This window comes from Clarias gariepinus, chromosome 19 (assembly GCF_024256425.1).
Source record: "Clarias gariepinus isolate MV-2021 ecotype Netherlands chromosome 19, CGAR_prim_01v2, whole genome shotgun sequence".
NCBI classification, from domain to species: Eukaryota; Metazoa; Chordata; class Actinopteri; order Siluriformes; family Clariidae; genus Clarias; species Clarias gariepinus.
The window spans coordinates 15,670,021-15,692,847 of NC_071118.1; the positions used below are offsets into that span (position 1 = coordinate 15,670,021).

The window sequence follows — 22,827 nt, forward strand, 5'->3', positions numbered from 1 at the left end:
TCAAAAAAAAAATTACGTATGATAATGCACACACACACATAAAACCTAAATGGTTCTGTACACATTACTATAAATATTTTCTCTTAAGGCTGATTTTGCACTCAGCAAATTCAAATTCTTACAATTAAATTAACTTACCAAATTATGTACATCCTGTTCATTTCTAAATATATTCACTAAATCAATGTGATTAAAGAACATTTGAAAAAAATATTTAATACTTACATAAAATGTGTTGGCACAACAGATGGCACATGGCTGAGAGTTTCAGGTAGATGAACAGCAGCACAGGGACCTTGTATGTAAACCAGCAAACATGAGAAGTGAAACAGGAAGTATGGAAATAAGTGTTTTATTCTGCTTCACTGTTTCACGCCCCACACATTCTAGGTATCATTGACCTCCCTGTCATATCCAGTGCTCTGAAGTTAAAACGTAGACCTTTTTTTTATTTTTTTTATTTTTTAAGAGCTTTATAAACTTTTTTCACAAGTTGTTTAGTAAAATAAAAGTGATATGTCATTCATATTTAGCAGCAGATGGTGATTTAAGATCAATGTCTCTAACCACACGCATAAAATTTTACACCACCTATAGTAATCTATCTATAGGTAATCTACGGAAGTGTATAACTTTGACATCAGATCTAGTGTCCTGTCCTGGTTTGGGATTGATCAGATAATCAATGGATTATTGTATGATTGTGTAATTGCACAATTATTTTATCTTCTCTATCTGCACTTATTTTTTGTAAACAGAGAATTTAAAGACAACATCTTGATAATGGATACATCATGTGACTTTAGTCACACAGACAAATCGGCCAAATCATGGCCTAATCGTAACCCTAACAGAATAAAATTACAGACTTTCTGTAGATGAATGCATGAATGAACATTTAGCCTAACTATATTAAACAACTCGGTAGGAATAATTACATTTCATAAGATACTTAAAAAGTAGAATCTTGGCACAACATAGATAGTAAGATAATGTCCCACTTTTCTCTACTTCTCTACTATGTCAGGAGTGTTACAATTATAACACAAATCCATTTCCACAAATGCACATTATATTAACAGCTGTAATTATTGAGTGATTTGGTGAAGTGTCACAGGAAGTCATGGTCGAACAAGCAAATGAGTAAAAGAAAGGAAACAGACATTAAAATACTCCCTTCCTAAAAAGTCCCTAGAGTTTTGTAGAAAACTTTTCTCAGTCATGCTCGATAGCGCTCGATCTCTATTTAAACCAGGAAAAATTATTTTTATTGTATTTATATAGTTATCGATATGCATCTGTGGCATATATACACAATTTCTATATTTATCTTCTTAAATATTACCAAAATAGAACATTTTAGTTAAGCATATAGTGTGTGGTATAAATGGCAAAGAGGAACATACAGTATGAGTAAAAATGTCTAACACAAACCACTATATAATGTACCAGTTGATCTTTCACACACAGATTTCTGCAGTATATCAAGAGAAATACAGCAAAAAAAAAAACATTCAGATATGATGGTTAAAGTGTTTATTTTTGAAATAAAATAAAAATAAAAGCACTCACATTATTAAAATCCATGAAATTTACATATAAAGCAATGAATAATATTAATTTAAAAATTCTAACAAAATTCTTACAAAAAGACCGCAAATTTAATTTAAAAAAATTGTCTTTGAGTCATAGGATAGTGTTCATTGAGTTTCAGATGTGGAAGGATCAGTTTCCTGTCCGGCTTTGAGGTTCATGGTGGAAAGAGCATCATGGAGCGGGGCAGAAGGTGAGTCCTCTTTGGCCAGAAGGTTGTTTTTGCGTAAATGACAGGCTTGCTGATATGGGGGTCGAATCGGAGGCTGTGTGGGTGGCAAATACTCGTACTCCTTATTAGAGTCCAGCTGCACATAAACCACAAACACAGGATCAGAATTATCAGAGTTTAAGTGGATCAATCATTTGATCAATCATCCCATGCAACTATTGGATGATTGAAAACCTCTTCAGAATTTAATGTTTTACTAAGAGAAATTGTTAAACTCAGAAGCTCGCTGACTAGACTTTTGCATGTCTCAATGTTATAGCATATAAGAATGTAGTTGTGTATCAGGTTACAGGTAATATGCATAAAACACTAATTTTATACTAGGTATCCAGTTTAGGGAGCTTATAATTAGGTGAAACTAGTGAAAATCATTGAATAAAAACACATTTACTAGAGATTCAGTAAGAAAGATTCTTTCTATACACCTAAAACCTGCTATAAGTAAAGTAAATAACGCTGTGGTTTGTAACATTATATTGGTAAAATCTCTTAAACCTGAGAGATGGAGATTACTTATAATGCTGTATTACAAGTATTAATGGTTTGGCAAGACAACAATGAAACTACTTCTAAAGAAGGTTTCGTAGATGTGCACCTGAAGTGGGTAAGTCCTGTCAGAGTCGAACGCACTGAGGTCTCCACATGCCAGAAACGGAACAATTACCCTGTTTGGTCCCTCAAGCTGGTTAAAATCCACATCTGACAGAGAAACAGGTATTCTCAGTTTCATCATTACTATCAATTTATCAACAAGTTTTACAATGAAAGTGCCTCTAAAAGTATAGCACTACATTATATCATAGTTTTATCTGGATTCTGAGAATCTCACGAATAGAAGTGACTTTTGGATGTTTATCAAAAGATGAAACATGCTTTCTTACAATAGATCTACAAAACTATTATTTTAATATTAGAAAAGTATTATTAGTATTGTTAGAAAATTACCATGTTGGTAAAGGTTGTATTAAAAAAATGACTGCTGGCTTTGTGCAGGAAAAGCGTCCATGGGATTATTAAGTAATATTTATAATAATTACCCACATCCACATGTAAAATAATTCAGTCAGAGCATGGTTTTAAATTCCATTAAATTTCAAGTTGTATAAGAGCAGTATGTTACCATAAGAGTGATCCAGCAGTGGGTTAGACATGTTGGGAACATAACCTTCAGGGGGTGAATAATTCTGACACACCACAAATGCCTCTACGGGAAGAAAACACACAACCAGGCCAGCATAAATTTCACACACTATATTTTACAATGCTTTTTGGTTATACTGTACATTCTGACCCTCAGGGGTTTGACAATTTAATATCCCAGGAAATGTATATTTAAAATATTCATTTGAAAAAAAAAAAACACACACAAACATTCATTTTGATTATATACTGTGTTGTAAAAAACATCAACAAAATATTATATTGAAATAAAATAAAAGCTTGGGTTAACCCAGTGGTTCTCAATGTGTGGGGCGCGCCCCACTAGTGGGGAATACAGACATGACAGGTGGGGCGCAATGAACGGGAGGGAATTAGTGGAAAATAATAGGAAAGTACCTATTATAATTCATGCTTTTCTTTATTGACAATAAACATCGGACACTCGAAACTAAACAATCACATGCAAAGAAATGGATCATTAATTCAAGTAAATTAAAATAACATCAGAGAAAAAGTGGAACCAAAGTGCAACAATAACGGTTAAACGTTGGCATGTTAATTCCAGAGGAACAATATATATAAGGAAACATTCAGTATTATGTATGTAATTTCATTTACTCCAATGTTTATGCTGATGTTTCTGTATTTTATCAGGCAGTACTAGTCTGGCATTTCTAGTTTCCAGTGTGGTAACAAAGTTGCTTTTTGATCCTTCAGGCGCTGAACAAAAGGGAAGATTAATATCGTTCTACGCTTTTTGTTGCTGTGCGGCATTTTGCGATGATCCCTAAATCATCCATTGCGCCGTAGAGAATAATGGTGTTTATGCTTTTAAACATGTATAATTTAAGGAGGATGTAGCTGAAAGACAATGTAGAGAGGAAATATATCTGGGTATCTTATTCGCGGGTTTATTGACGCAACTATTGAATTCGGAGATGCGAATATTAAACTAACTTTACCACGGACACAAACAGGTGTTATGCGCTAAAGTGCCCCCCTGCCACGGATTTTAGAGCATAACATCGGGTCAGTAGCGTACTGTATGTAGTGAGCATAATAATGTCAATGGATACATTTGTTACATGGACCACAAAAAAGCAGGTGATTCAGCATCATCAGCCTAATCAACCAAAAAGCCTATAATGAAGCCTATATGTTGCGCTTGGATTTATGGTGGTGATGGTGAGGGCAAAGGAGAGACCTGTGTGTGTTTTGTGTCTTAAACCGCTGGCAGCAGACAGCATGAGACCCAACAAAGTAGGAAGACACTTAGAGACAACACATCCCAGTCACGTTAATAAGCCACTCGACTTTTTTGGAAGAAAGCTCTAGATAAGTGATGAAGTAAGCCTGTTATAACAATTGCACGTGTATTTTATCTGTTTTGAACTTGCTGTTATTTGATCTTATTGGTTTAGAAATTGATATTTTAATAAATGGTACACTTGGCCGTTTTCGTTATCATTTTGTTGACAAGTGGGGCTTGAAAATTCGCCCACCCCCTTAAGTGGGGAATGACAGAAAATGTTTGAGAACCACTGGGTTAACCCAATGTTGCTTGATTAGTTTTTAGTAGCTATGTTGCTTCTTGGTTTAGATTTTGCTTTCTTGGTTACTTCTAGGTCTCTAAGTTATCTTTGGCCTTACTTTAACTTTAGCTTGGCTGACTATGGCTATTACTACGCTCTGGCTCACTACATTGTAGTGCCTTCTCACTATGTTACTCAGACTCAAAGAGACCCCCCAAAAATATAAGGGTCGAACAAATTACACAAGTCTTATAATTATGCAAGGTCCATGGCTGGTTACAAAAACATACAAATAATTTTTAATTCCAGGTTAGCTTTGACTATACAGTTTGTTAAATTAATTAAGGTGAAGTTTGTACTGTGTGACTCTAGATTATCCCTGCACATTTTACACGGTAAATGCGGACACTTGACAGGACTACTTACTCTCGTGGCCTGGAAATCACTTACCTATGCTGGAGTTGCGGCTGCTGCGAGGTTTGGCGCAGGTTACTGTACTAAAGAAGATTTTGAGCTGAGAATAAAGCAGCGTCACATCCTTCCCTCTAAATATCTGTACATAGATAGACAAAACAGTTTTTTTATTAAACTTTATCAACCTTTCAACCTTTTTGCAAACCTTAATATTGAGTCCATCGTTTCTTTTTGGATCTTTCACCTGATTTTATCCCTAACTTATTCTTAATGCTCTGCACTACCAAAGTTGGCAGCTGTTGGTTGCCAACATAATGCGTGGCATAAACACGTATATTGGTTGGAATGGGTGAAGAAAAGTGTCAGGTGTGTTATGTGACAAAAGAGTATCAGCGAGAGTGAAAGGTAAAGTGTTCAAGACAGTGGTGAGACCAGCAATGCTCTACGGCTTAGAGACAGTGGCACTAAAGAAAAGACAGGAGGCAGAGTTGAAGGTAGCAGAGATGAAGATGTTGAGGGTTTAGAATAGATAGAATAAAAAATAAGTTCATCAGAGAAAGAACCCGTGTTTTGGAGATAAAGTCAGAGCGGCCAGATTGAGGTGGTTTGAACATGTTCAGAAGAGAGATTGTGAGCATATTGGTAGAAGGATGCTGAGGTTGGAACTGCCAGGCAGGAGGTCTAAAGGAAGACCAAAGAGGAGATTTATGAATGCAGTGAGAGAGGGCATGAAGTTAGTTGGTGTGAGAGAAGAGGATGCAGAGGATAGGGTTAGAAGATGTATACTGTATGTGGCAGGACGTTTACTTTCTGAAACCGGGGTCTACTTTTGCGGAAAAATGGCTAAAAACTAAGGTACTGAGGATAAGAGGACTGCATACTAAATATTGATTGTTGGATAGTAATTTCATTGCATAAAATAAGAAATTATTCTTATTATCTTGTAGCTTCATTGCATTCTGTGTTTTTGAAACCAGCACTTAACTGTCATTTACTGTCATTAATACAGTATAATATTAAGCATTACTGTAAAATTGTTTGTGAAAATCTTTTTGCTTTAGGAGCAAATAGATCTTATTTTTTACTCCTTATGTTTCAAATCACATTTCCTACTATTAAACTATACAATACTACACAAGGCTATTATTCTTTCATGAGAATAATGAAAATACAACATAAAGCATTAAAGTAACACACTGATCACTAACATTTCAATATACATTTACTTAATGTGGTATATTTTATAAATGACATATGATCTGACATTAGGATGCACGGAACAGAAACTGCTTACAAAAGATGAGTATTTTTCCCCTACCTCATAAAAAGTATGCAAAGCTGAAATTTCTGCTTATGCCTAGAAGCTTGTTTAGTCATTTAGAAATATGTTTATATTTTTACATAAGCTTACCTTCGCCACAAAGTTTCCTCCAGGTTTTAGAACGTGAGTCGTGATATTCAGAGCCTTTAAAGAAAACGTGAAATCAGATTTTTAAACAAATACCTTATGGGATTCAACCCTAATTATCATAATAATCTCACACGCACACACACACACACACACACACACACACACACACACACACACACACGATTCCAAAAAAAAGTTGGGACACTGTACAAACTGTGAATAAAAACAGGACGAAATGATGTGGAAGTTTCAAATTTCAATATTTTATTCAGAATACAACATAGATGACATATCAAATGTTTAAACTGAGAAAATGTATTATTTTAAGGTTTTAAAGGGAAAAATAAGTTGATTTTAAATTTCATGGCATCAACACATTTCAAAAAAGTTGGGACAAGGCCATGTTTACCATGCAGGCTTCTGAACTGAGCGCAGATAACAACTTATGTTGTCTTTGTCCTCTTTAGTCCGGATGTCATGGCGTCCCAATTTCCCAAAAAGAGCTTCAAACTTTGATTTGTCTGACCACAGAACAGTTTTCCACTCTGCTATAGTCCATTTTAAATGAGCCTTGGCTTAGAGAAAACGCCTGCTTCTGGACCATGTTTACTGATCCAGGATCAGGGATCTGAATCATGTGTGAACCTACAGTGGTTAATCAATCGGAATGTAGGTTCTACCGTCGCCGCGCTCGGCGGTACCGTTTGGCTTTGTGCGTTTGCTGGCTTTTACCGTTGAGTGGTATATATAACTATATACAGTATATATACGCTATATAACTACAGGCTGACGCCTCATGCCTTAGTTCATTCTCTGCTGGATTAATGAGACACAGAGTTTTAGAACTGCACGTAGTAGCGGATAAAATCAAGTAAAACATTGTAGTTAAACAAATTTATAATCACAGAACTAAAATGATGATACAAATATAGAATTTTAATTAAATCTTATTAGGATCAAATTTAAACAAAATAAATGTTAACACAGTGAGCCTTTAAATTTTATCACGTGTAATTAGAAAAGACGCGTGTAGGGTTTTGTGTCGTCTTATATCTTGTGTTCTTTAAATTTATAGTAGATTTATTAACTAAAATAAATGACCATAAAAATTATAACATTGTCAGGACGTTCTACTGCGTCAGCTGATGTTGGTCATTCAGCCCCGCTTGTGTTTGTGCGTTATTATAAGAATGAAATGCAGTAGACTGTTATGATCTGTTATGATGTTGCACGGGCGGCACCATAAAGCACGGACACGAGGCGAGGTCTTACGGGAAAAGGGTAATTTATTTAGATAAAATGGGGAAGGAAAGTGTTGAAGGAGGGAGAATGGAAAGAATGGGATAAAGGTTGTGCATGTGCAGTTCCGGGGGCTGTGCCACACTGGCATGCGGGCACACAGCTGATGCTAAGTGTTGGTGCGCGGAGTGGCAGAACTGAGCACGCGGAGGCAGCGCTCCTGCACGCTCTCTCGTGACGGCGCTTCTCCCGCTGTCGATGGCCGGCGCGACACTTTTCCTCTTCGGCAGCGGGGCTGCGAGGGCGGGCACGGTGCGGGAGTGTAGATGCCGCGGGAGCTCACGCAGCTCTTTCTCGCGCTGTCCTCAGCGCGAAGATCAAAGGGCGGAATTCTAGTGTCCTTGTTTAACATCTCCCCACTGACATGCTTTTTTTTATATTCTCCATTACATCACGTACTTCCCAGACCTCAGACAAACCTCCGCGCCTTGCTTTTATAATGCGGAGCAAGCCCGAGATCATATTAACGTTAATTATCGCCAGCCGGCACAAATAGGCGGCCCCGTCCCTTTGCCGCCTATTCAGGGAGCCTACGGAGTGAGGGAGTAGTTATAGTAGATTTGGGCGTACACCCATCACACGCGCACGCCGTGGCAGATCATCATAATTGTCCTAAACTTGTATTTCATAAGGTTTTCCGAGCGGTGGTACAGCGTAACGGGGGTCATTATTTACTATTAAACATTAAACGAATTTACAAAACTTAATGCGTGCGATTAAGCGCTGATTCTACGTAGGAAAGTAAAGAAGAGGATCCTGATGCTCAACATTCCGGAGACCAAACCCCATTTAAATTAAATTAACAAATATTGCATGTAAATAACAATAGCCCACGTTTAAAAAAGCATTTTTATTTAGATTATAAAAAAATAATCCTGCATCTGTTTTAGGTGTTCCAGCTGCCACTGTACTAGAATTCAAATTAAATCAAATCTTATTAGGATCAAATTTAAGCACAATAAATTTTAACACAGTGAGCCTTTTGATTTTATCACTTGTAATTAGAAAAAAAAGCGTGTATGGATTTGTGTCATCTTATTTCTTGTGTTCTTTAAATTTATAGTAGATTTATTAACTGAAATAAATTACCATAAAATTAAAACAGTGTTAGGACGTTCTACTGCGTCAGCAGATGTCGGTCTTTCAGCCCCGCTTGTGTTTTTGCGTTATTATAAGAATGAAATGCAGTAGACTGTTATGATTTGTAACGGGTTCGACCCATGTTACTCAAACAACTCAGTTCAGGTGTAAGTAAATGGATAGAAAGTAAATGTCTGTGCTGTTTGGGGGAGGGACGTGCTAATGATTTGGTCGGCTCTGTGTGTGTGTGTGTGTGTGTGTGTGTGTGAGAGAGAGAGAGGTGTGTCGCGGTCGTTTTCAGTGAAACAAAGGCTCAGCTGAAAAATGTTAGGCACATCAGTCACTTAACCCCCAATAAAAGGTATTTGAGTGTTATGATAGTTGTAATATAACAGATGCGCACTGAATACTAAACCTAAACCAGGCACGGAAATTATTGAACCAAGATAGCCCCCATACCTGTTTAAAATATATATATATATATATATATATATATATATATATCAAAGAATATTATTGTGTATAGATTGATTAAAAACAATGCAATTTATGCTATCATAAGGAAAATAACAAGTTCTTCCATTCCAATGATTAAAAAAGGTAACAATGTCAACTTTAGAATCTAGAATCCAGGAGATTAAAATTACACAAATTGAAATCACTGAAAGTCTCCAGAAGAGCCTCAGATTCAAGAGGTTTTTAAAGTGGGGAGAAGTGCATTTCAGTTCCTCTGAATAGGTGAGAACAGCCGATTCACACCTGGGGAGGGTGAATCATTTGTATTTGAATGTTGTCTGGCATTGTAAAGCACTATAGTGACACTAAAAGAACAACCCAGGATTAATAGGAATTCTTATACTGCATAAACATTATTTAGCACAAAAAAATTCCTCGCGCTCGGGAAAACTATGCGTGCGGTTGAGCGCTTTTTAGACTATAGGAAATTAAATCGGAGGGTTTTTATTTAGACTATTAACAAAATAACCTGCGTCTATTTTTAGGCGTGCCAGCTGCCACTTTTTAGTTAGAAGTTTTCAATACAAAGCTTATAATGCCCACATGACATGACGGAATAAGGCACGGCTGGTGATGATTGGGGTTTGTTGGGTTACAGTGGATTTTACTACGCGGTGTGAGTGCGACGGCCATCCGTCTGCTCGCGCTGACTCTGCTCTCCGCGGATGGCCGTACCGCCCCCCTCCCACCTCTCGCTCCTTTGAAGTCCCTGGGGCGCGTTCCATTTGCCCTGCTTGCATGCCGCACTTCCGCGTTGTTGCACGCGCGCTGCATACACAGCGCGTAGTAAAATCCACTGTAGCCCAACAAACCCCGAGTATTTTATAGCGCGGGGTGCAAGCACGGGCAACGATAGCAACGATAGCTCACCAGTCATGTGTAATTCTGCGGTCCCGCTGCTTCGCATGTCTGAAGGGGAGGCCGCCTAACTAGTGAGCGAGGAGCGATATTGATTTGGGCGCACGCCGTAACAGGCTGAAAAAACTGTGTCAGATTAATGTGCAAAAAACTATATAATAAAACTATATAAGACTACATGCCTTTATAAGACTCAACTTTTATTTAAGCGCACTCACAAACACGAAAAAACGTTGTGATTTTGTAAGTGTTGTGATTTTGTAAGTGTTGTGAGCTGCGCTGTTCTGTATTGTTTTTGGTGAACTTGAGCGCGTCAGAAAATGAACGCAAACGTTTTTTTTAAATGGTCAGAGTCAGTCTGCTTCCTATTTTCCTGACGTGCTCATAATCATTAGTCTACTTCTGCCGGTGCGCTCTGGAAAACTTCATGCATGCGGCTGAGAGCTGATTAAAACTAAATTAAATATAAGTAAATTAAAGAGGAGAATCACGATGCTGAGTCGAAGTCCTGAGCCCAAACCTCATTTAAATTAAATTAACAAATATTATAAGTAAAAAAACAATAGCCCACGTTTAGAAACCGTTTATAAATTCTTTCCGACATGAGATGGCCCGGTGTTATGCGCAGAGCGCCGGGAGATTTCCTGAAGCTCAGAAATCACTGGGCATGTTTTCTAAATAGCCGCTATCTTTAATAACTGATGGAGGTTTTGAGCTGTATACACACGCATTCCTGCCTAAACAACTCTTAAAACTACACCTGTAACACAATAAACAGTAATATTTCAAACATTCTGCAGGCTGATATTTGAAGGAAGGAAAGAATAATGAATAAACCAGTTGTTGGGTCAAAATAACCCAACCAGGTGTTCATTTGTAAACTACATCTCATATGAGCCAACATGAGCAACCCAACAATGTGTTTAAAGTACCTGAAATAATCCAGAACTTAAATAACAATAAACCGATAGAGATACGCTGTATAACGGTCACTGTTGTATTTACGGCAACGAGCGAAAATGTCACTTTGCGCCACCTGGCGGCCATTTTACGAATGACTTTGAAATGCAACTGATTTATTTTGTCCGCTGACGTTTTTACGCGGCGGTGAGCGCGACGGTAATAACCATTCCAATTGATCAACTACTGTATAGCTTTTTATCTGTGGATTGTGTTCCCTGACGATGTTTTCTGGAAGTATTCCTGAGCCCATGTTGTGATTTCCATTATAGTAGCATTCCTGTATGCAAGGCAGTATGTCGTCTAAGGGCCCAAAGATTATAGACATCCAGTATAGTCTTCCGGCCTTGACCCTTGTGCACAGAGATTGTTCCAGATTCTCTGAATCTTTGGATGATATTATGCACTGTAGATGATGATAACTTCATACTCTCTGCAATTTTTCACTTAGAAACTCCTTTCTGATATTGTGCCAATATTTTTCGCCGCAGCATTGAGGGAATTGGTGATCCTCTGCCCATCTTGACTTATAAAAGACACTGCCGCTCTGAGAGGTCTTTCTTATACCCAATCATGTTGCCAATTGACCTAATAAATTGCAAATTGGTCCTCCAGCTGATTCTTATATGTACATTTAACTTTTCCAGCCTCTTAACTTCCGACCTGTCTCAACTTTTTTTTTTTTATGTGTAGCTCTCCTGAAATCCAAAATGAGCCAATATTTGGCATGATATTTTCAAATGTCTCATATACTGTATTACATAAATTATCTATATTTTTTCTGAATAAAATATTGAAATGTAAAACTTTCACTTCATTGCATTCTGTTTTTATTCACAATTTGTGTCTTTTTTTTTGGAATCGTGTGTGTGTGTGTGTGTGTGTATATATATATATATATACACACACACTTTGGATGATTAATGATTGTGTGTGTGTGTAAAAACACATGCATCTGTAATGCATGAGTCATGTGGAAGTGGATTACTGATACGTACAGCGAGAAGTAGCTGCGCCTGAATGTACTCGTCTACATCGTGCAGTCCAGTAACTGGAAATGCAAACAACAGAAATCAAACTTCCTGATATTCATTCAGCAAACACAACACAATGTTACCTGTATAACCATTCACTAAAAAATTAATGCTTTTCTTCAATAATAATTTACATTTTATTTAACATTTTTTTTATTGTGCAAAATAAAACTTCAATGATAGTTTTGTATTGGAATTTATTAGAAAATAATGGAAAAGAAAAAGTGTGACAATATTACAGATGCAGCATGGTAAAATTTAATAAAAATAAAAAAACATTCTTGATATATTAATATATTTTTGATAAAAACAATTTGGGAATTTCTAACATGTAAATTTTAGTGGTGTATCAAGCTGGAGTTGATTCATGATCTGTATGGATCACTCCCAACGGTTCAGCACACATGTGAACCAGGGTTTTATTGCAAAGTTTAACCTTTATAGTGCAAAATACACTGTGTTGTGTTATATTTTGGGCCCATTCTTTAGTAAAAGAATATTTTTTTTGCACAAGCACATTTGACTTACCTAAACTTTCCTTTCCTCCCTATGCAGTTCCACTTGTGGTGGAATTAGTACCAATCAGTACCAGTACCCATACTGTGCCCAATCATAGATATGTACTTACATACTTTGTTTCACTAAAATTAGCCTAATTATGTATTACCTATTCACTATTTACCACTGTTTAAAAAAAGAAGCTCAGTACCTACCAGGGCTGTGCGATTAATTGAAATCGTATTAAAATCGCGATGTGAATATGCGCGATTTCTAAATCGCCGTACCGCCCATTTTTTTTCGCTTCCGACTTACTCCCGCAGTATGCTATTTGAACCAATTACAACGCAGCGCACCTAAACAGAGCGCGAGAACAGGAGACTGCAGCTTAAGGGCAAATAGGCTGCAGAAACAGGGATGATGAGTTCAGCACCTGAGGACTTGGTGCCCAAAAAAAGTCAACATCTGTGGTGTGCGATTACTTTCGATACAGGAAAGATGATGCATCAAAGAGCCAGGTAATTTGTAAGACATGTCAGTCTGTCGTTACGGCAAAACAGGATAACACAGCAACCGGAAATAGTGGACATGCTGGTTTTCTTAGCAAAAACCTTTGAATACTTAAAGCAGCTAGATTCTGATTCTGTAATTGTTTTTATGTGGGAGACTGTGGTCTGGGTTGTTTTTTCACACACATGCACGCACATACACACACACACTTACTATTTATTTTTTTTTTTTGCCTTATGTCTGTTTTAGAGATATGTTACAGGTCTTTGATAAAGATCTTATTGTTTTCCTTTGGAAAAATGTTGTCATGTTCACATATGTAATGTTTTATTTAACAACTCAGTATTGAATATTTTAAATTTGTGTTTAAATATTTGACACCTTTAATGCTGTGCATCTTTAAGGTGATGGGCAAAAGTTCCTTGCTATAAATGTCATTTAAGTTCTACAAGTAATAAATGGAACATGGGTTAAAGCAGGAACATTTTCCATGCAAATGTATTAATCGGATGTAAACATGCTTATTACCATAAATGACACAAAAAAACAAAAAAAAATGTACATCATGGAAAACAAACAAAATGGAAAAATGCTCTGTCTAGTTCCTGATTGTAAGCATAATGAGTAGATCCAAGCCACTGTTTTTCTTCAAGCATCCATGCAAGGTTTTATAACTCACGTATTAACTTCACAGAGTCCATAACATGTTCGCCATATCCAGAGCTCAAACTAAACAGGTTACACCAGACTAAAGGTTTTGTAGCCCAGTAAAGTTATCAAAGATGGTGAGGTTGAAGAGAAGAATAACATAAAATCCAACCCCCCCACCTGTTACACTCTCAAACTGCTTATTACGAGAACCCCATTAAAACATATATATTTTTTAAATTTTCCAAAAAAATAAAAAATAAATATAAAATACAATGGCTTCTAAAACTTACACAATTTCCAATTTCCACAACTTTTCTGGGTCTGGAAAACGCGATTAGGATTTAAATTTATCATGACCGTATGAACAATGTCACAGACTTATTATAATCTATTTTCGATTTCGAATTATGGCACAGTGCCGGATAACTTTAAGCCTTGATGAAAAGCAAAATTACAAATCGCCTGCCTCTTTTTTGGGGGGTTTAAGTGAAAAATCCAAGCTTGCACTCCTAGTACATATCCACCCTAAACAATACACAGCAGATTACAGAATGGTCTCCAAAAAACACTAAAATCAAACACTAAAAGCTATGAAGGGAATGTTAATAAAGGAAATAAAAATAAAAGAATATAATTACCATCAGGGGCACCGTCACACACCACTAAGTCTGCAGCCTGTCCCTCAAAGTGCCTGATAATCTCCTGAGCTGTGGAAATCTACAACACAAAACCAATAAACTTTGTTTAACCTTCATCATAAACACTGTACAATATAAAGTATATTATAAACACCACCATATATTTATTAAATGGGAGAAATATAAGCTTTTTTTTTTTTACATTTGTAAGAAAAAAATACATAGAATAGTATTTAAATAAAAAAGGATTGTGGTTGATCAAGTGCTGTTGATTAGTTTTCTTTCACAGCACCTCTGATAGAAGTATAGGTTTATATTAACTTCAAAATGAAAAAAAAAAAACAGAAGCGAAGGAATAACTGTTTATAGACAATGTAATATAAATATATAAATGACAAGAACTAACATGTTCTGCAAAGTTTTTTAGGGTTCTTAAATTATTTGGGGCTTCATTAGATTGTGTCTCATCTAATTTGATGATGATGATGATGTTAATAATAATAATAATAATAATAATAGGGTTTTCGATTTGAGTCTGGTTCCTCTCAAGGTTTCTTCCTATTACCATCTCAGGGAGTTTTTCCTTGCCACTGTCGATGTCGTCCTCTACTTGCTCATCAGGGACAAAACTATTATTTTGATACATACACATTCACATCTCATGCAAACTTAAATAATTCTTTTAATTGTGTAAAGCTGATTTGCATCAATTGTTAAAAGCACTATATACATAAAAATGAATTGAATAATAATAATAATAATCATTATTATGACTATTATTATTATTATTATTATTATTATTATTAATAAGAAGAAGAAGAAGAAGAAAGAAAAAGAAGAATATCAATTGATTACTGACTGTTAACGTATCCAACTATCAGTTAAAAAAAATGTGCAACCAACCTTAGAAATAGGGCTGCACAATTCATTTTAAAAAATTACAATCTTGATTCACATATGTGATCTCATTTCTGAATGATGGAGACTGAATTGTATTGGAGATGTATTTCCCTGCATTCAGATCAAACTGCATTTACGTGTTCACATATTTACATGACAACAATCCTAGATTGTTATCATTCACACTTGATTGCTTCTCTCATCTTGCCTACTCATCTACAGAAGTCCAATATTAGTGCACGCTCAAGATCACAATGCTCACTTGTTTAGTTCCAGCAGAAGCTAGAGGAAGTACATTTTGATGACCTGTTTTTGACCGTTTCCTTTTAATGCTGCATGTGTCCCTCATTGTGCAAACAAGAACATTTTCTTCTGTTCTTGCTTTTAGCAGCTTTAATAAACTTAAATTTCATTAAATCATTGCATGAATTATTTTATATGTTTATTTTTAACAAAATAAGACACACACACACACACACACACACAACTAAAATACACACTAAGGTACAGGCATGCACAGTTCTTATTGGGATATAACTTGGTTAGTTAATTAAACCTTATATATTGATTATTGCTCTTACAAAGAGAGAGAACAGAGCAAAAACTACAAAGAAGTAGACTAGAAGTATCTTAAAATAAAAACACTAAATTCTTTAATATATAAATATATATATATATTTAAATTCAATAATAAATTAATAAAAAATTAATTTTAAAATATCTAAAACTCTATAACATGCACCTTGCACCATATCCTGATAAAAAAATAAATAAATAAAATAATATAAAAAAATATATATATATATTATAATTAACATTTCATTTATGTTTAACAGCTTTTAAGTTATTTAGGTTTAGGGTTCTAAACAAACAGAAAAGTGATGGGGTTTTCTTTTAACAGCACTGTGTAGAAAGCATTTTTTTGAGGGCAATAAATGTCTGAAAAGATGTGAGAATCGTGATGTTCCTATTTTAAAAAATTGTGATTCACATTTTAGCAAGAATCGCCGGCCCTATTGAGATCTATATTAGACTGCTGTACCTTAGTAATGTCACCCTGAATCTGTGTGACTCCGGGAAGAGGCGCCATTGCCTGCAGATCCACTGCTACAATCTTCACATCTTCATTCGACTCTTTTCCACTATAACATCATATACAGGGCCTTAATTTTTTACATAATATTCACTCATGTCAAGTCATAACTGTTAATATAGACAAATATATTTGTAAAACTTTTTTTATATTAAAATATATACCACCAATCAAATATTTGAACACCATTTGTCCTGCAGTGTTTTTTTCTTTACTTTTATTATTTTCGACATTGTATATTAATACTGATGACTTTGAACAAACACGTATAGAATTATACAGTAAACAAAAAAGTGTTAAACTACCCAGAATGTGTTTTAGTTTTTAGATGGTCCAAAGTAGCAACTTTTAGCTTTGATAACATGATATGCACACTCATGACACTCATTCTCTCTTTAGATTCACAAGGCAGTCATCTGGAATAGTTTTCAATTCATAGGTGTGATTTGTCAAGAGTTAATTTGTGACATTTCATTTGCCTTTTTAATGTGCTTTACACCATCAGTCTTGTGCAGAGGAAGGGTGGGTACAGAGTGCTACTACAGTACAACTACTGTACAAATCCCTATTATGCCGAGAAACATTTAGTTAAGTAAAGAGAAAAACCAAGACATCATGACTTTAAGAAACGAAGATCAGTCAACGCGAAAAGACTCAAGAACTTATGTTTCCCAAGTTCAGTTGCCAAAAGCATCTAACACTACAATAAAAGGACCGTCCCAGGACATGATGACCAACAGCTACCTCTGCTGCAGAGGGAAAGTTTTTTAAAATGACAAGTCTCAGAAACCGGCAATTAATAGCTTCTAAGATTAGAGTGAACTGAAATACTTCTTGGAGTTCAAGTGAAAGACATATTTTAACATCCATTGTTCAGAAGAGACTACGTGAGTCGGGCGTTCATGGTTAAACTGTGGCAAAGAAACAATTACTTCTGAAAAGCATAAAGCACATGCTTAGGCCATGAAATACAAAGAATGAACATTAGATCAGTTGATGTTTTTTGGTCTAATGAGTCAAAATTGAGATTTTTGGTTCTAACCACCATGTCTTTGTTAGATGTACAGAGGGTGAACAGACTGTTCCTGAAGGTGTGGTTTCCATTGTAAACCATGAAGGTGGAGGTGCTTTGCTGGTGACAATGTTGGTGACTTGCAAGGCTACCACAGCATTCTGCCATTTCATCTGGTATGCACTTAGTTGGACCATGTTTTGTTTTCCAACAGGACAATGACCTCATACACACCTCTAGGTTATGTAAGAGCTATTTGTCCAGGAAGAAGAGTGATGGAGTACATATCAGATGTACTAGCCTGCACAATCACCTGATCTAAACCCAACTGAGATGGTTTGGGGTATGTTGTACCAGAGAATAAAGTAAAAGCAACCAACAAATACACAACACCTCATGGAACTCAAGCAAGATTCAAAAATATAAAATATATTATGGCTTATTTAACACAACTTTATTACTATTCATTACCTAATTCCATAATTGTTCTTTCATAATTTCAATGTTTTCAGTATTAATCTACAATGTTGAAAACAAATACAATAGAGAAAAACAGCTGTGTCAAAATGTTTAACTAATAATATATATCATAAGATGTATTTTGAGTCAAACTGTGAAGTTACTCACCGAAGTTTGCGGCTCAGTACCTGACTCCAGCTGCCGGGCGCTGCACACAAATCTACTGCTCGTCTCACACCTGGAGAAAACACACTGTCAGAGTTTCACTGTGGCATTCAACATTCAAACAAATACAACAGTGACGAAATATATTTATTTACGAAATTAACTTATTTAGTAATGAAAACCTCCATAGGGTTCTGTTTTACTTACCCTCTCTTATCTGATTAAGTAAACTGAAAACAAAAGTGTGTTAATGAAACTCCCACCCCGCCATTTTCCATGTTTTATAAAATACTATTTAAAATAATGTTTAAATAAAAAAGTTTCAGAAATGTGTTTGCAGCAAAGTTGTCACAATAACCTGTAGGATTTACTGTGGTCCTCCTACATTACACTACTTGTTAACAAAAATCTAATCAAATTTAAATTCATGTTCTAGTCACAGAGTCCTTGGCCCCCAAAAAAACCCTTGTTTTGTGTGTGTGTGAAAGCATCTAACTGTACAGGACAGGATATGGGGACTTTCCAGAAACATGACTGAGAACCTGTAATGTAGATAATGCTTTATCAGATTTTAAATAAAATAGCAAAAGTCCACTCCTATCTGTGAATTCGGGCAGAATGATCAGACTCTCTAAAATGAGACAAAAATCCTGTCACCAGATGCTCTCAGGTGTTTTGGATGACTAATACAATTTTCTTTCAAATGCGGCAAATGACCATTAAAATTTCTTCATTTTAAAACACACTTACATAACTGATTTAAAGGAAGCGTAAACATTAGTAAACAATATTAAACCTTGTAAACCATATTAACCAATATGGTTGTCTAGGGCAGGTTATAAATACATCAATATTTTTAACATCATTATTTTAAGCACCTATTTTAGCCATTTCATATGACATTCTTTTCTTTATACAGAATTATCATGACAAGTAACCTTTTTAAAGCCTAGGATTGCATACATTTGTCAGCCTAAACACCAAAACCCCACTGCAGCCTAACTAGCATGTAGTACATTACTTCCTGCACTTCATGCTTTTGACCACGAGATGCCACCATTTTAAAGTTTGTAGCATTATGAAGCTTTATTAAGCGTCATTAATATACACTGATCATTTCATAACATATCACCTGCCCCCACAGCTTGCCCCATTTTGCAACTAAGCAGTGCTACTTTCTTCTTTTGCTCCATGGTCCAGTTCTGATGCTTAAGTGTCCATTATAACAGCTTTCAGCAGTGGACAGCGGCCAGCATGGGCACAATGTCTGGTCTGTGGCTACGCAGACCCGTACACAACCAACTACGATATACTGTGTGTTCTGATACCTTCCTATTAGACCCAGCGTTTACTTTTTCAGCAAATGATGCTCATCTTGCCCCTGTGAAATGCGCCTCTTTTATAAATTGCTATTGCTGATCAGTATAAAATGTTGGCGGACACCCACTCTCACACATAGCTATAAGTGTTTAGACGTGTCTTGCCTTTAAACAGGTTGAACTCTTCATCCAGCTGCAGCAGTTTGAAGGCGCTCCTCGCTCTCCAGCCCTCCTCTTTAGCCAGTCTGTAGTAAATATCACGCTTGTCTTTGGAGGAGCGGCCCATGTTTCCTCAAGTGTCCTGCAAGCAATCTAGAAAGTACAGTATCAGACAGCACGATGTTTACAACGACACTAAAACATAAACTGGTTAAATAGTTCAGTAACAAAATGCAATTAAATGCAAATAAACTGTGTATATTAACTGATTAAGCATTCACTTTCTGTCAAATTATGACTGATTAAAACCTTAGCTCACATTAAACAATGTACAATGTAACTAATATTAGAGATAGAAGTTAAGAGAGATGGGGGAAAAAATCTAATCAATTTACTTATGAATCATAATTCTTTTGTGTGATGATTCACATATCGCCACATGTCAAGTCTCCATTCCATTCTCGATTTTCAAGAAACTATTGTGACATTAAAAAAAGAGATGAACCAGTTGATCAGCCAGTGAACAGAGTTGGCTGGATTTAAGTTTAATTGGCTATGACCGGTAAACGGATGATCAGTCTCAGATATAAACAATTATGTATTAGGTGCAGAAGCTTTCAGAAACAACATTTTTATGGTGTTACATTATCAAAAATATTGCGCGTTAAAAGCCTGATTGAATTACTAGTAGTCTCATACCCACTCACCATTTACATTTAGGCACTTGGCAGACTCTCTTATCTAGAACGACTTACAAAAAGTGCTTTAAAGTTTACATCACTGTATAGATACTTACACTGGGTTAACTAGGTTAATAACTAAGTGCCATTAGTCAAACACAACTAGGAACTCACCACACAGTGTGTTAGAACCCCCGCGCTCACAGCCACTCAACCCGTGCACTTACAGTACTGTCAAGTTGAGATTTGAGGAAATGTCCCTGTTTCTTTATAATCCTACAGACACTCCACTTTACACCATTTATACATTATTATCTTGTGTGGTAGGAGTAAAATATTTGCTAAAGACTGTAGTCATTATGTAGTTGAAAATAGTAATTATGCCAGATGACAGAGATACTTGCTGCTCAGTAAAATGTTAAACTCTAGTATTTGAAGTTAGTTTGTATTGTTTAAGTGAGAAAACTAATGCTATAAGAAACGGGCTACATTTAACCCTTATATTATGTTGAAAAAAAATCACGTTTTTTGCCCAGTTCTTCCAAAAAAAGCCGACGTCGGTAGAATTTGCCAGCATTCCATTGATGATGGATTTCAGTACACAGGACATAGGCATTGTAAGCAGACACGTCTACAATGTTGTAGAAGATAACCAAGGGCCAACGGGCTGTCTTGCACTGGTGGTAGGATGTAAAGAAGTTGTCACAAGTAATGTTGTGACCTTGCATCCCTTCACTAATCTCCAGCACCACACGGATCCCGTGATTCTTTTCAGATGCTCCTTCAGGTAGCATTCCAGTGCATAGCTAGATTTTGCATCACAAGCTGCCCATATTTTCCCCTCCAAGTTACTCATGACAAATATAATCCTCTCTATTGGTGGGGATATGAAGAGCTGTAACATGAATTGAATATCATCAGCTCATGTGATGGCAAATCTTGTAGGACCAGGAGTCATTTTGATGACATTGGAAAATGAGTCTGCCGCGGCTTAGGTGTGGTGATGTTGACCATTTCATAATATCATCTTTAGATGTCCATGTGCCCTATGTGGATGATGATTGCTGCAGTCCTTGTTTTTCATCTGATGTAGAGACGGCAGCAGACTCCTCCTCTGAATCCTCCTCATCGTAGAAAAATTTACAGTCAGGATCATCAATAACATTGTCCTCAGGCTCTGAACAATCCTCTGTCGCTGAAATCTGTACTTCTTCATCACTATCCCAGTTAAAAATCCCTGATAAAACCTTTTCAGCTGTAAACCTTCTGGATCTCATTTTCGTGTGCTTCTCAAATGGATGACATAAGAACAGTGACAAGGACAAAGGGAAGAAAGCTTGTCCCATACACACACCTGGGTCTGTGGGTCTGAATGTTTATTTAGAGGTAATTCAAAACAAAGTACATGAGAGAAACATGTTTATTTTGGATCTGATCAGGTTTTTACCCACATCAAAGTGTCCGGGTCAAAATGACCCGCAACATCATCTTTGTATACAAACTCTGCACAGACATTTCAGGACACATCAGCGTGTCCATATTTTACACACCATTTTATGACCTCAGATGAGGAAAAGTCACAAAATTTCATGAAGATAAAAGAAGGATAAACAGTACTTTGGTCAACATAAAAACTGAAATGGGTCAAATTGACCCTTAACATAATATGAGGGTTAATTAATCATTAAAGTTTTCTCAAGGTTTTAAATTGTGACAAAATCAGGAAATATTTAATATCGACTCTGAATATTTATTTTAAAAAATCGTGGTACGTCGCAATTTTGATCGAATAGCACCTAGGTATCGTGATAATACCGTATGGGGAGGTGACTGGTGATTCCATCCCTAGTAGTTATACAGAGGCCGTCGAACACTGAGGTCGCAGATAGTGTTAGCTCCACATGTACCTCTGTGTAGTTAGCGAGGTAGCTAGCTACATAAATGCCCAGAACAAAACTAACTTTTGCTAAACAAGAACCCGGAACTGTATCAAAATGTGCATTATATCACTTAAAGCTAAAACCGTGTTTCCTTTACTGAAATATAATTATAGTTCAGATATACATACTTATCGTTTAGCTCCCTGTCCACCGCAGTTCCAATGTAAAAAAAATCTCTAATCCAAAATACCCTTGAATTGTTGATATAGTGCACTTGCCTAGGGTCCTACAGCTCATTCTACAGAACCCTATATAGTAGACTAATATAGAGAGCAGATAGCCATTTTGGATAAAGCGCAAATGAGTTCCGCTGTTTTGCAGACTGTACTTCTTCTCGTTTAAAACGTAATAAGATAAAATGAGCATTACCGCCATCTACTGATCACACAGGACACATTGCATGCCTTTAAAGTATTTCCTATTTGTACTGTAAACTATAAGCATTTCACGAACAAACAAATAAACAAACACAAATATGATAGAATTATCAGGAAAGGCTATATCATTCATATAATCTACGGAGGTATTTGAGGCCTTAATGAGTATATAATCATAAAATTGCTATATTACACTCATACAAGCACAGCAGACTGTCGATTTGTTGATGGTTTGTGGTATGTCAACACATTCTTTAATGAAAATACCAGAAAGCTCACTCGCTCACTCACTCATCATCTATACCACTTTATCCTGTATACAAGTTCTTGATGGGC

The 22,827-nt window shown here is 36.2% G+C and overlaps 1 protein-coding gene across 2 annotated transcripts; it reads right to left on the reverse strand.

Moving 5' to 3' along the window:
- Positions 1–1,521: 1,521 nt before the first annotated feature.
- Positions 1,522–22,405, reverse strand: ftsj1 (FtsJ RNA 2'-O-methyltransferase 1). Of its 2 annotated transcripts, none has more exons than XM_053479006.1 (11): positions 22,243–22,405; positions 19,501–19,647; positions 18,020–18,089; positions 16,330–16,429; positions 14,388–14,466; positions 12,055–12,107; positions 6,344–6,397; positions 4,969–5,071; positions 2,946–3,029; positions 2,421–2,524; positions 1,522–1,901 (listed from the first exon to the last, which is right to left on the reverse strand). In XM_053479006.1, exons 2-11 carry the CDS (start codon positions 19,619–19,621, stop codon positions 1,701–1,703), a joined length of 969 nt encoding a protein of 322 aa, XP_053334981.1. In that variant the 5' UTR covers positions 19,622–19,647; positions 22,243–22,405; the 3' UTR covers positions 1,522–1,700. The 2 variants fall into 2 exon arrangements, with proteins under 2 accessions (XP_053334981.1, XP_053334982.1); XM_053479007.1 differs by lacking the exon at positions 22,243–22,405 and adding an exon at positions 21,990–22,061.
- Positions 22,406–22,827: the final 422 nt, after the last annotated feature.